We start from the raw sequence: 14,199 nt of genomic DNA, 5'->3' as shown, positions 1-14,199 counted from the left end.
TTCTCAATTGTGACGAGGTTAATAACCTTCAGTCTTCTCGCCAGTAGTTATTTAATTTAAGTTTTCAAATGTTTCAAAGCCTTCTCTTTAGGTAAGACACAGGGGGCCCATTTTAACCATCTGAGATTTGCAGTAGCAATTATTATGAGAGATATAAAGGTGTAAAAATTTCTATTAATTTAAGGAAACCAGTATTGCTCTGACTTTGAGATAATGGCCCCGATTTTAACTCCCTCACACCTAGTGGAAACCGGGCTAGCTACAGTCAACTAATCATAGGGAAGGATGTTGCTGCTACTGAGAAGGCACAGGGGGACACTACATGTCCTGGAGTGGCACTGACTCCACAAAAGGTGCTTTGCGAACCGCTTTATAATTTGCGGAGGGGAAGCAGCCAAAGGTTCCGCCATGAGGATCGCACGCAAATGATGGGGTTTGAATAAAATTTACCCCGCCGCATCATGTGCTTGTAACCAAGAGGGAAAAAAAAGGTCTGCTAGACCATTTTCCACAAAAGGCCTCGTCCTTTTAATCACTGGCTCAGCTCCTTGCTGCCCAATTAACTAACATTCTTCACGAAATAAAATTTTAGCTACTCGCCCATCGTACCTGTAGTCATGATAAAGCGGGACTCCGCTGAGCAGCGGCAAGGGGCTTTAAAGGACTGACTCACCCTCAGTTGATAGCTGAGCAAAGGACCTGTGTACGGGCCAGGCAGAGCAAGCAGGGATCGAGAGGTAGACAGTAGGTTACTGTATGAAAATTAGACAGACATTTTAAGAAATATCTATCGTTATCATATAAAAATGCATATAACAACAACAACTTGCATTTATATAGCACCTTTAACGTAGTAAAATGTCCCAAGGCGCTTCACAGGAGCGATTATCAGACAAAATTTGACACCGAGCCACATAAGGAGATACAGGAAACTCTTTATTATCCGGCACCAACGGGACCGGCGTGGTGCCGGTTTATCAAGAAGTCCGGATTACAGAGAGGTATAGTTTAAAAGGTACGAGAGCCCCGTACACAGCAACAAATCCAGGCTTCCCTGTTGCTTAGCAACATGTGCAGGAACTCCGGCCACAGACCAAGCGTCCCTGTTGCTTAGCAACAAGTGTAGGAACCCCAGTTACACAGCCACAGATCCAGGAACTGCCACTAATATGAAGTAAAACTTACCTGAACCTACTCCTGAATTTTGCCGATTAACAGAGATTTCCGGTTATTTTAGGTGCCGTTAAATCGAGAGTTTCCTGTATTAGGACAGATGACCAAAAGCTTGGTCAAAGAGGTATGTTTTAAGGAGCGTTTTAAAGGAGGAGAGAGAGATAGAGAGGCGGAGGGAATTCCGGAGCTTAGGGCCTCGGCAGCTGAAGGCCAGCGGTGGAGCGATTAAAATCAGGGATGCACAAGAGACCAGAATTGGAGGAGTGCAGAGATCCCAGAGGGTTGTAGGGCTGGAAGAGGTTACAGAGATGGGAGAGGCGAGGCCATGGACGGATTTAAAAACAAGGATAGCAATTTTAAAATCAAGGCATTGCTTAACTTGGGAACCACTGTAGGATATAGGACTTTTGCTTAAAATTGAGGATTCTTCCCCCCCCCCCCCCCCCCCCCGTCACATTGGGACCATCTCTCTATGAAAGTAGTTGTTGTTTTTGGGAGGGCAAAATAAAACTTATGGGGCATTGGGCGCATTTCTTTGGTAGCCTCTCTCCGTCTAACCCCCCCACCGTGACCCCCTTGCAAAATGACCACTAAAGGGTGTTGAATGTGCACACCCATCCTCCACCCCACCCCACCCCAGCCCGCCCCACTTCCACCCATCTCTGTAGTGTTAATGAATTCATTTTTCTGATGTCGGATGTTGCAATGGCAAGCTTGGTTTAGCACAGCACACAACTTGCGAGCAATTTGCATCGGGGTTTACGATCCAGTTGAGTTGCAGAAGAGGGAGAGATGGGGTGGGGGGGGAGTGGGGGAGTGGACAAGGTTGGACCTGTGATATTATTGATGATTAATGCTATACTGGGTTCCGGGTTCCACCAGTAAACTTACATTTGTGCTTGTGCTCCCAGTTGTATCAATCAGCAAGCCCATAACTCCCGTCAGTTATCGATGAAAAAAGAGCCAGTGCCTGAGAGAGGAAAAGAATGTTTCAGTCCATCGCAACTACTGCAGGGCCCCGCTCCCTGAAATGTTACAGCCCGTCTCCCCTCTTTCAGATGCTGACTGACCCCGCTGTGCATTTGCAGCATTTTCTGTTTTTGTTTCCCTATATCTCCACCTCGCTTACTCGAGCGCTTAGAGTCCGTCTCCGCCGACGACTCTTGGCATCTGAGGGGTCGATGGTAGGAGCGAAATAAATAAGGATAATATGAAATCAAAAATAATAACACAGTTGATTGGGGGCTTAGAGTAAGCATTGTTTAAACATGGGCTCTTGTGTCTTGACCAGAATTACCGAGAGAGAGGAGACTGAACCCATTTAATCACTAACTTACCCATGATTAAAAGTGACAGACCAGTTACCTCTCCTGGTAAATGGAGCTTAGCAAGTTAAACCTTTGCATTACCAAGCAACCGCACCCTACTAAAGCAAAACCCATTCCGTAAGGATTCTATCCTTTTCCCTGAAATTTTATAGGGTTTAACGGTGCAATGTTATCTCTTTATTTTGTTTCTAAGAAACCCCCCTCTCAAAAGATGGAGGTAGTTTAACACTCGAGTGAAAGATAGACTTCTTCCGATCTAGATGACAGGTAATAGTATGTGTTAGAAAGTGTGCTCTTTGACAGCGGGGGAAGTGGTTTTCTTCTGATCGTGTCAGACAGACGGAAATTACTTTCAGAAACCTTACAGCGGGCACAGATAGTATTTATTAGGTCGGAGGAAATGCAGGAACTAATGCAAGATTGCAAAATTAAAGAAAAAACATTTAAGTGAAGACTGCTCTTTCCATTAGCCTTCTCTCTTGCCAGCCTGAAGATAACCAACACTGAATATTTAACAAGGCAGACTCGACATTAGCCCCGTCCGTGTACAATTCCATTTCTCGGCAAGGCCGCTTTATCGGTTGTCTAGGGCAACACAGAGAGAGCTCAAGAAAAAGATAAAACCGACAATTGTAACTTTGTTGTCAATCCCTCACAGGTACTGTGAAGCTTATCGAAATGTCATTTTGTCTCACACACAAAAAAAACCAGTCCTATAGTATTTTTATTTTACAAAAACTGAGGTAATCGGGCGAGATTAATTTTCAGGAAAATTTGAACCTGGTAGGGTGAAGGGAAAAAAAAAATTAAAGTGGAATTTAAGCCCAGCGATAACTTTTGCAAGCAGCCTGGATAGCATCGACTAGAAGCCTTTAAGGAGGCCGCCTTCTCCTCCTCGTCCAAAACTGTGCTGTGAGAAACAGGGGATTTATGTTGACGGTGTTGTCAGGCTGTCCTCCCATGCATGAACATTGACTTGTCATTTCTCAAAAAAAATGGAGGTTGTTTTTTAACGCTGAAGTAAAATCAAACTGAATAAAGATTTTCATTGGTTTTCCCCATTGAAATATCTAAAGTGAGGTCCAGGTGACATCCACTGACCGTGGATCTTGCCCCAAGGAGTTATGGGCTTGGCCCACTCACCTGTGTGAGTGTGAGCAACACCTTCTCGTCCCTTTTAAAGCTTCGCCTGCAAACGAGCTTCCTCTCACAGAATTCTTCTGTCTTTCCTCCACCTCCCACCTTCAGCACCCCCACCCACCGCCCCCCCCCCCCCCGCCAAAAAATATAATGGCACTGCCCAGGGCTTTCTGTGCATTCAGCAGCTCGTCTGTCAATACCAACCAACCGTGCCCGAGGCTTGAACTTTTCATTTGGGTAGTCACCAGGTTTCATAATTGGTTCTCTGGGTTGCTTCAGAAACAAAGCCAGCTGGGAACTGTGCATCTGTTTCCAAGTCTACATTGACACTGACTCTCTCACCTCCATCAGTTAAGTCCTCCGTCCCTCTCCCTCTTCTCGGCCTTTCTCTCCATGTCTCCCCGAGCCCAGACTCCCCAAAGCTCTTGGAAGGGAAGTGCGGTGACAGCCGCCAGAGATAAAGGTGGGAACATTTTCACCACGCGGTCTTTGGTTATATTTTGTAAAGCATCGTGGCCTTTCAGACAAACGCTTGACAGCTTCATATGAAATTTCCTTTTGTATGTCTCTTGAACAGACATTTAAAATATGAGGCAAAAGAACTTGCGTTTTGTGTCTCAGAATTGCTTAAATTTATTCTCCGTCCCCCATTCCTCTTTAGCTATGGAGTGTTGTGCAGCTTCCAATTCCAGGCACAATGGACCAGGAGATGAGATAAGCTGGGTTGTCAGGAATTTCATTCTCTTCCCCACCCTTTCCCATCGTGGGATGAGCCTGCACGGACAGTAAGCTCCTGGTGAATGAGTGACCACAAAGGTGTGAAGCTGCTGTCTAACGTGCCTCACTCTACCAAGCCAGCAAAGTAACAGATAAGGGGCCCGGTCAGGATGACAGGGAACTTGGGAGCATTCAGCCGTCATTCCGCCTTTCAAACTGACGGCAACTTCGGGATTTGGCGCAGGCGCAATCCCGACGTTGCGGTCAGTCACTGACGGCTCCGAAACAGGCAGCGCTGTGCCCCCGCTCACCCCCGCCCCCCACCCCCACAGAGCTGGCAATCCATGTAATCAACCAAATCAGGCAAAACTGACACAAACTTCAGCTCTTCCGCAGTAATAACGCTGTTAAATTCCCCACTAAAAGTCAGGCCCAGAGGGATTAGGTGTAACTGGTTATTACTGCTAAACAAATGCTAAGGGCCTGGAAAACGAATTTAAATTTTGTACAGTGTCAAATTTGTCCATTTTAATAAACATTTTAATTTAAAAAGCTTTTCAAATTTTTTTAAAACATTTTTTACTTTATTTCCGCTTTGCCTTTTTTTCCCCATGTGACAGCCCTAATCTTTATTTTGCTTTTCTAGCAATTTTTTTTAAAAGTTGGAATTTTAAGAACTTACCCACTTCCTTGTTCGCTGTCTGTGAGGATTCTGCCTTTTGATTGGCTGCCTAGACCGGCCTGCTGACATCACAGCAGCTCGCGCAAGGGGATCCCCACTGCAGTCCGTTGAATTGAACTGAAGGTCGGAAAAGCCGAAGATCTAGACGGAGATCCTTGTGCGGAAGCGTACTTCAGGGCCGGCAGCGAACTTTGCTTCGCCGCTGACTCGCAAATTCCGGGCCAAGAAATAAAAGCCCGAATGTTGGCAAATCGGGAAATAAAAAACTGGAAATGCACGGCAGAGAGGTGAGCAACTGAAAGAGGAAAAAGGAGGCCAGTTTTTTTTTCCAGAGGAGAGCCTTTGTCAGAACAGTTCTACCAAGGGTCGTATCCGGGATATTAACCTGTCTTTTCTCTTTCAGCTGCTGACTGGCCTGCAGTCATCCAGTAGAGAGGCCTCCCGGCCTAGATATATAGATTTAAAATAAACCTGAAACCCACATTGGATATTGTAGTCCTCCCCTCCCACAGTCTGGCCAATCAGCCAAAGTACAACCACCAGGCAGTAATATTACAACAACAATAACTTGCATTTATATATCACCTTCAACGTAGTAAAACGTCCCAAGGAGCTTCACAGGAACGTTATCAATCAAAATTTGACACCGAGCCACATAAAGAGATATTAGGACAGGAAAAGGTAGGTTTTAAGGAGCGTCTTAAAGGAGGAGAGCGAGGTGGAGAGGTGTAGGGAGGTGAATTCCAGAGCTCAGGGGCCCAGGCAGCTGAAGGCACGGCCACCAAAGGTGGAGCGATTAAAATCGGCAGATGCTCAAGAGGACAGAATTGGAGAAGCGCAGGGAACTCGGAGGGTTGTAGGGCTGGAGGAGGTTACACAGATCGGGAGGGGGCGAGGTCATGGAGGGATTTGAAAACGGGGACGAGAATTTTAAAATCGAGGCGTTGTCAGACCGGGAGCCAATGTAGGCCCGCGAGCACTGGGATGATTACAAAGGGTTTAACATCTTTCTTTGATAGTTAGGGTAGATTGGATAGAATAGGTGACAACTACCCAATTTAGGAAGATGAAACAAAAGGGAAACTTAAAATAATTTCTATAAAGCCAGGCAATAAAATAAAGCTGCCACAGGATATCTTCCAAACGGGCCACTGATTGAGATGATTTTATAACTATGTTATCGTCCATACGGTATACATTTGAAAAGATTATGATACAGTTAATGGCCTCACTAGTTTCCCCAAAGCTTTTTCTGAATTGCGCTATGATGTCAAAAGAAATCTCAGAGCCTCCTGTAATCCAAGGGGCCTCCCATCCACCCCCACCCCCCCGCCACCCTGTTATTTGAATTGCCCAGTGAGACAGAGTCAGATATATATTTTTTGAAAGAGAACGTCACTCCTGCTCAGTTCTGGTACCCGCTGACTTTGGGCATCTCCACCATGGTCAGAACCCAGCAGCCACTTATCTCGCACCCCTGACAGAGCGCACCGTCAGAAACATTACCGTGTGCAAACATGTTAATTTAATATGAACGGAAGGAAATAGGCGCTGAATTTATTAACGCAACTCCCAACGTATTTTGAATTATTAATTCGAGGAAGAAAAACATATTTTTAGTTTTGCCCATGAAACAAAATATATAAACGACTAGCCTATTCCTCCTCGCCTTAACCCTACTCCGCACAGCAGTGTGGTTTGAGACTCTCGATGGAAGAACAACTGTGTGTGTTCAGACTACGGCAGATGGAGCAGTAGCTCGCCGTATAACTGGGATCCATGTGCACTAAAGCTGTGTGGCACAGTGAGTTTTATGTGGTCTTTTCAGTGCGGCAGCTGTGTCTGTGAGATGGTGTGTTGACCTACTTTCCTTTTTCTCGTGAGCGCATTAACCGAGATGCTTTAGGGCTTTAGGGGGGCCAGCAGCGAGGGGAGGGAAGGCATGGCTTGCTCTGACTGCTCTTGGCAAAAAAAAAAAAGAATGCCAGTGAAAATGAAAATGTTAAAAAGCTGTTGTATTTTCATGTACTACTGAGAACAGTGTCGTCTTGTGGCCGTTCTCGTAGAGTTGTGTTGGTTTAACAAGCGTCCAATCCTCTTGTCTTGTTGTTTTTTTTTGTCTCTCCTGCTCCCCTGTCCCCCTTGTCCCCACAGGCTGTGCATTTGTCACGTTTTCCACAAGGGCAATGGCACAGAATGCAATCAAAGCTATGCACCAGTCTCAGACCATGGAGGTACTGTATCGTCTGCCCTTTACTCGTTTCTTTGTGAATATTGTGGAATGTGGGAAAGCTGCAGTATATATCCCAGTTAAACGTCGTCTCTCACTCACAACCATGTAGTATTTTCCCAAGTTTTGCTGTGTGTGTACGTTATCTATGATTTGAAGATGCTATAATATTGCAAAGGGGTTAATTTTCTGCATTTAAATCAGAATTCTTCCTAATTTCCTCAAAAGCACCTCCCGAATTCCCACCAGGTACCAAAGCTGATCGTGGGTCTTTTTTTTTAACACCTTCTCCCACTTTGTAACCCTGCAAAGAGATGGCCTCATTTTTGGGGGGAAAATCAAATGTTTTTTTCCCTTAAAATAGAAGGTTGCTGAAGGAGCTCAGTTGATCCGCTTCCCAGTGCAAGAATTCAGCCATACCGCACAGAAAAGTCTCACGGTTTTCCCAAGGAGAAATTTGCACGGTTATGGGGAAAGAGCAGGGGGCGGGTGGGGGGGGGGGAGGAGTGGGACTAATTGGGGAGCTCTTCCAAAGAGCCAGCACAGACACGGTGGACCGAATGGCCTCCTTCTGTGCCGCCTGAGTCTATGATTTGATCCCTGGTCTATGCTGAGCTGGCTGATCTCAGTCGGAGCAGTAGATCTGGGTTAGGGAGGGGAAAATAGGTTGACCAGGGACCCACCCTCTGATTGATAGCCGTGATCCCCGCTAGAAAATACGGGTGAGCGAGGGTTGGGTGAGCTCAGGATCAAGCTTGACTATGGAGCCCACCTTCGGCCCTCACAGTCAAAGAGCCGGCTGACACCCACCGTCAAAGCCACTTGGACAAGAGAGGGCAGCCAGCAGCCCTGCAACCATATCACAGCACATCAAACGCCTTCAGAGGGGTGGAACCTGTGAGCGTTGAACAAAGAGCATAGAAGCTGTGTTAAAAGGCCATTTACATTTTTTTTTTACATTGTTGCTAGTTTGCTGTAAAGTATGTCGAGTGAAGGCATGATAAGCCTCGGCTACGATGCCCTCGCAGTCCCATAGCCTGCCAGCACTTGCCGCTGTTGCTCGCACAAGTCGAGCGGCAGCTTGGGTTGCTCATTGTCGCCAGTAGGGGTCAGCACCTCAGGAAGGGACCGGGGGGGAAAAAATACTTGACGGAAATTGGAAGTGATTTGTGCAATGCAGAACCCAAACAATGTTGATTGAATTTGTTTTGCCATTTTTCGAAAGCCAAACATATTGCCCACAATAGAATGGGGCTCGCAAAAATATACTGCAGCTTTAAACAGGGTGGAATGTGTTGGGAGAAGGTAACTTCCTGGAAATTACAGCTTTATAACAATCTGCATATGTCTTCAAACACTGTTTAACCGCAGGTCTTAAAGAAGTTAGTGCGTAAAAATGATCAACTAACAACTTGTACACTCATTTAAAAATAAGATTAACCTCCCTAATTGCTCCATGATGGCTGTGGTACTTAACTTAATCGCAAAGCAGATGTTGAAGTCAGCAATGTCCTGCTAAGAGACCAAAGGTTAAACGTGTTTTAATTTGTTTTTGCTGTGTTATTTTTTTTGACCAAACCTCCTTGAACAGGGAATTGGCATCAAAAGCTAATTTAATTTCTTTCTCATTCGTGTGTTGTGTACGATTGTTTAATCTTTGTAGTGGTTGTGTTTTTCTGTCCTTGTTTTTCTCCTTCCCCCACCCCTCTTCCCTTCTTTCCTGTATATTGCAATATTAACAATAAAGACTGTTCTTTTTTTCCCCCTTCCTGTAATGGTTGTTGAGGCATCTGATGACAGCCCACTGAGTTATCACGGTGCACGTGTGCTGGGTTAATCGCCATAGCAACCATCTTTATTTTAACATTAAAAAAGTCACAAATATCAAGAAGCCGCTTGTCCTACCAAGGCTCGACCTGACAGTGTTCTACCCATCCCAGCCTCGCATCCAGCAGTGTTGTGAATGTCCCTAAACTCTGCGGCCCCAGTTTTAAGGGAGGTGGGTGGGGGGGTGGAGCGGGTGTGTGGGGGGGGGGGGGAGGGTAGGGTGCTCCTCCTGGCCCACAAGGAAACCTTTAAAAGCAAAATTCCACTTTACCTGCCTTGGGCCTCCTCTGCAACTGAAGAGCTGAGATCAGGGACTCTCCTTGCCAGCAACCCGAGCCCTGGGATCAAGGGCCTCTCCTCACGTCATCCAAGCCCAAAGATACAAGGCCCGACACCTGCCCACGTACCTGTTCGTGGCAAGCTATAGGATAACACTAACAGAGGCTTGGCACTTGGTTACTGCCCCCACACCAATCCTCCTGCGTGGGAGAAGCATGTGGTACATCAACTTGTATTTATATAGCGCCTTTAATGTAGTAAAACGTCCCAAGGCGCTTCACAGGAGTGTTATAAGACAAAATTTGACACCGAGCCACATAAGGAGATATTAGGGCAGATGACCAAAAGCTTAGTCAAAGAGGTAGGTTTTAAGGGAGCGCCTTAAAGGAGGAAAGAGTGGTAGGGAGACGGAGAGGTTTAGGGAGGGAATTCCAGAGTTTAGGGCCTTGGCAGCTGAAGGCACGGCCACCAATGGTGGAGCGATTAAAATCAAGAGGGTGCTCAAGAGGGCAGAATTAGAGGAGCGCAGATATCTCGGAGGGTTGTAGGGGCTGGAGGAGATTACAGAGATAGAGAGGGGCGAAGCCATTGGAAGGATTTGAAAACAAGGATGAGACTCTTAAAATCGAGGCCTTGCCAGACCGGGAGCCAGTGTAGGTCAGCGAGCACAGGGGTGATGGGTGAACGGGACTTGGCGCGAGTTAGGACACGGGCAGCCGAGTTTTGGATGACCTCAAGTTTACGGAGGGTGGAACGTGGGAGGTCGGCCATGAGTGCGTCAAGTCTAGAGGTAATAAAGGCTTGGATGAGAGTGGATAAATAAATAAATTAACCAGAAATTCAAAATAAATAAGGTCACACATCTGGAAATCACGGCCACCATTAAAACCCGTCAACTCATTTGTTAAACTAATAAAACACAATCTGACGCTGTTACATAAACAATTGTTACTAATACATTAATTTGGGGAGAGGTTTAATAAGCAAATACGAACAGTGCCCCTGAATTTCCAAATGTAAATAAAAGAACCAGGAGTGAATGTTCTTCATTGAGATCCCAGCAATGCTAAAGGATGCCTCCACAAGCTGCAGCCTGTGTTTCTGTGCTGATTTGCATAGTCATTCATTAATATATTGTGTGTGTGTGTGTATGTGTATGTTTTTTTCCTTTGGAGAAGATGTCCATTATTTGTGTCCCAAAATGTAACAGAAATTGAAACCCTCTGTCAATCCTCTCCCCACAGCCACGCTTCTTAATAAGTGAAATGAAGTAACCACTTCTGTCAAGTGTCTTCCACTGAAAATCTTTCTTTAACAAAATTCTCTTGTCACAAAGTAATGTTGCCCCGTCGATCTGGAAATGCTTTCTGTACTGTAAAGAGCAAAAGACCCCAAAAAACCACTAGCTGCAATGGTGGAATGTTTTGGGCTTGAACTAGAGGGACCTCAGTTCGAATTCCATTCGCCTGTGATATTTAACTGAGCCATGGGGGTCAGAGGGTATCCTGGGGCGACCCGTTGTCTGTGTCATGTTGGTTGATCTCGTCCCCAGGCTAGGGATGGGATGGGGAAAAATCGCCCACGGTTCCCATTCTTGATCTGTCCAGTGATTCCCTGCTAGAAAGTGCACGTCCGATAAGGGAGATCAGTCTCCGATGTGCTACCTCACATGGTTGAATAGACGCTTGGCTCTCACTCTCTGGTCTCGTACATAAAGGAAGGTCACTTGGGGTGAGGTATTGAAAAGCTGCAAGTACCCATGGAATCAGTGCCTTCAGGAGAGAAGGGGGTTGGAGGATAGACAGGGGGGAGTATGTGCCTTCAGGAGAGAAGGGGGGAATGGTAGTGGTGGGGTATGGAGGGGCATGGGGAGAAGGAAAGAAGGAGGAAAACTGCTCCCATGGGCATGAGCAAAGTTCCTTGCCGGTTGGGACTAGAAGTGCCTCTGGGTTGGAATTCCCAACTGTAGAGAATAATCGAGCATGCTATCCACTCGGTACCAATAACTCAATATTATGTTTGCTGATTTTCATCTATTAGTAAAAAAAATTTGTAGATGTATATGGGTAACAACAGAAAAATCTACAGCATCATATCGCACCGATCTTCATTCCTCGGGAACATATACAAACTGAACAGTTCCCACTCATGCACGCAACAGGTAAGAGAGACATACCACTGTTGTCCACTCGCCTGCCAAGTCGGGATGACATTGCCCTGAAGGAGCCTGGTTCAAGGAGAAACACTGGGAGCTGAGGTCGGTGTCCAGATCCCAGCACAGTAGTGGTGGAAGAAAAAGTGCACACCAAGTGTAAAAGCGCTGGAACCCTGGGAGAAACTGGCCCAGGAGGACAACCCAATGAGAGGCTGAGGACTGGTGGAGAGAGCAGGAGTACTTGGTGGATTTTGCCAAGCTGCCAGATGGTCCTCTTAGAACTAACTGCATGATGGTGGCAGGAGCAAGTGGCTGCAAGGTTGGCGAGAAGAAACAAAAACGCGGTGGAACATAGAAGGCTTTGGAACAACAGGGAAATTCCTGAAAAGAAAAGTGTGGGAAGAAATTGTTCAGATGGTGAGGTCATCTGCCCCAGGCTACCTTCCAATTCTGGCAGCAAATAGGTCGGGACTGTCCTTTGGGCTGATGTGCTTACAGTAGTTCTGATCTCCACACGCCTTCTCCCGACATCAGGGAAGGTCCTCAGCTGTACTGGCAAAGTCGTGATGGTCTGAAGAAATTAAGTATCTAAATTTCGCACACGCTCGGTTCCCCCTTTGCTGTCAGGTCCACCCTGCAATATAAACAGGGCAGATTTTGTGTAACAGAAACTGGCGCAATTACTAAGGGAGGTGGCTCAGTAACATGTATCTGTCAGCTTTGTCTACATATAAAAGTCTTGGGTATCTGTCACGCCAGATGTCACACTCTGTCACAAATGCAAAACAATCTTGAATAAAGAGAAAGCCAGTCATTGATCCGGAGCCTGGAAATTGGCCCCAACAGTTTTTAGGTCAGCAGGGTTTGGTCCATTGACCACAGTGCGCCAGAACTCAGGCTACGTGTGAGCAACGCCGCGAGGGATCTGCTAACAAGAGAATAAAATAAGAAATCAACGAGGAAGCGAAATGAAACGTCATAGCGAGAAAGGCCTGTAAAAGGACAAAGGAAACAGTCACGATGGGCCGAATGGCCTCCTTCTGTGCTGTACCATTCTATGCAATGTAATGAAAGGAATGAGCGTAGATGAGTAGTGTGGTACCCTGTATCTGGGGAGTAACACTCAAATAAACAGCGGCCACTTCCCTGTAACCTCCCCGCCCCCCCTTTATTTTTCTTCCTGTCGCTGCTCCTAATCAAGGCCTGCGATTCTCAATGTTGAGGGGATCTGGCTCCGTGCCTTCAGTTCTAACTGCAAACCTGGCAGCCGCTCGCAAGACTCACTAAGATGGAAGAGAAGTTGCCACGATTCAAACTGCGCCTGCCTGGAAGAGCTGAGGGGACAAAATATCGGCAGAGTCTTGGGAATTAGTCCCCTACCCTGGTCAACAGGAGGACTACCTTGGTGCATTAGAGGAACCACAGAGGAAGAAAAAAGTTAAGAGAGCGGGCATCACTGGATCGGAAGAGGAGGATTGAGGAGGCTCCATTTTCCAATTTCAGCGACCTTCATAGATTACTTGTGCAAACACCAAGGCCTTGATCATCAGCGATGTTCTAGGGGTATCTGGGGCACGATCATGGCAGCCAGAAGCATAAATTCGGCAGGACCCGGTTATGCTGAGGATCTCTGCCCCATTAATCCTGAGCTGGGGGTCTCTGCCCCATTAATCCTGAGCTGGGGGTTTCCGACCCATTAATCCTGAGCTGGGGGTCTCCGATCCATTAATCCTGAGCTGGGGGTTTCCGACCCATTAATCCTGAGCTGGGGGGGGTCTCCGACCCATTAATCCTGAGCTGGGGGTCTCTGCCCCATTAATCCTGTGCTGGGGGTCTCTGCCCCATTAATCCTGTGCTGGGGGTCTCTGCCCCATTAATCCTGAGCTGGGGGTTTCCGACCCATTAATCCTGAGCTGGGGGTCTGTGCCCCATTAATCCTGAGCTGGGGGGGGTCTCCGACCCATTAATCCTGAGCTGGGGGTCTCTGCCCCATTAATCCTGAGCTGGGAGTCTGTGCCCCATTAATCCTGAGCTGGGGGTCTCTGACCCATTAATCCTGAGCTGGGGGTCTCTTTAGCTAAAAGAGCCCAGCACTTCTTGCATCTGCCCCCTTTCCAGCTGATGCAAAGTATAGAGGCGGGTCTGGCAGGATAATGTCACCCACCGGAATTCCCCCCCAGTCCCACCTCTGGTAGCTACAAGAAACAGGCATATGGCACTCCGAGCCAGTGGATGTGGGGCCCACCAAAGTGGGAAAGGCCCTGGTTTGCTTACAGCAGCCGGCCGTAAAGCACAGACTGAGAGAAGGGGGGGTCCATCAGTGTTGCACTCGTCCATCTTCTGCTCCAACCTGCTGCCACTTGTTTTAACAGCTGTCTAATAGCGCTATCTCCAGCCCCTGCCCCTAGTGGGCGCTATAATCCTAATAAAAGTTGCCTCTTGCGCCCCAGCAACGCCGATACTGACGCAGGGGCCCACCCATTTCATGTAGCTGGCCAGACCCCAGGAACTCTTGACAGGATCAGGCTCATAACCGAAATTGTTTTTTTTCATGCGTGGTCCCTTTAATTGGCTGCGCGAATGTAATGAAATGTGTTTGTCGTGCTTGTATTCATTTTGCACTCATGTATATTACCCTCCCCCACACGGTGTATAGTTTCACTTCCTC

The 14,199-nt window shown here is 47.0% G+C and overlaps 1 protein-coding gene across 23 annotated transcripts in view; it reads left to right on the top strand.

Moving 5' to 3' along the window:
* celf2 (cugbp, Elav-like family member 2) overlaps window positions 1–14,199 on the top strand; it is an 897,865-nt gene that overhangs the window by 828,070 nt on the left and 55,596 nt on the right. For all 23 annotated transcript variants that reach the window (XM_086010717.1, XM_086010723.1, XM_086010728.1 and 20 more), the window contains one exon: window positions 7,195–7,274. In XM_086010717.1, coding sequence (XP_085866843.1) covers window positions 7,195–7,274 — 80 coding nt within the window. The remainder of the gene's footprint in view (window positions 1–7,194; window positions 7,275–14,199) is intronic.

This window comes from Somniosus microcephalus, chromosome 17 (assembly GCF_052327205.1).
Source record: "Somniosus microcephalus isolate GS21.2 chromosome 17, FLI_Smic_1.0, whole genome shotgun sequence".
In the NCBI taxonomy this organism is placed as follows: domain Eukaryota; kingdom Metazoa; phylum Chordata; class Chondrichthyes; order Squaliformes; family Somniosidae; genus Somniosus; species Somniosus microcephalus.
Note: the sequence above shows the minus strand (reverse complement) of the source record. Positions and strands in the feature narration are given on the sequence as shown.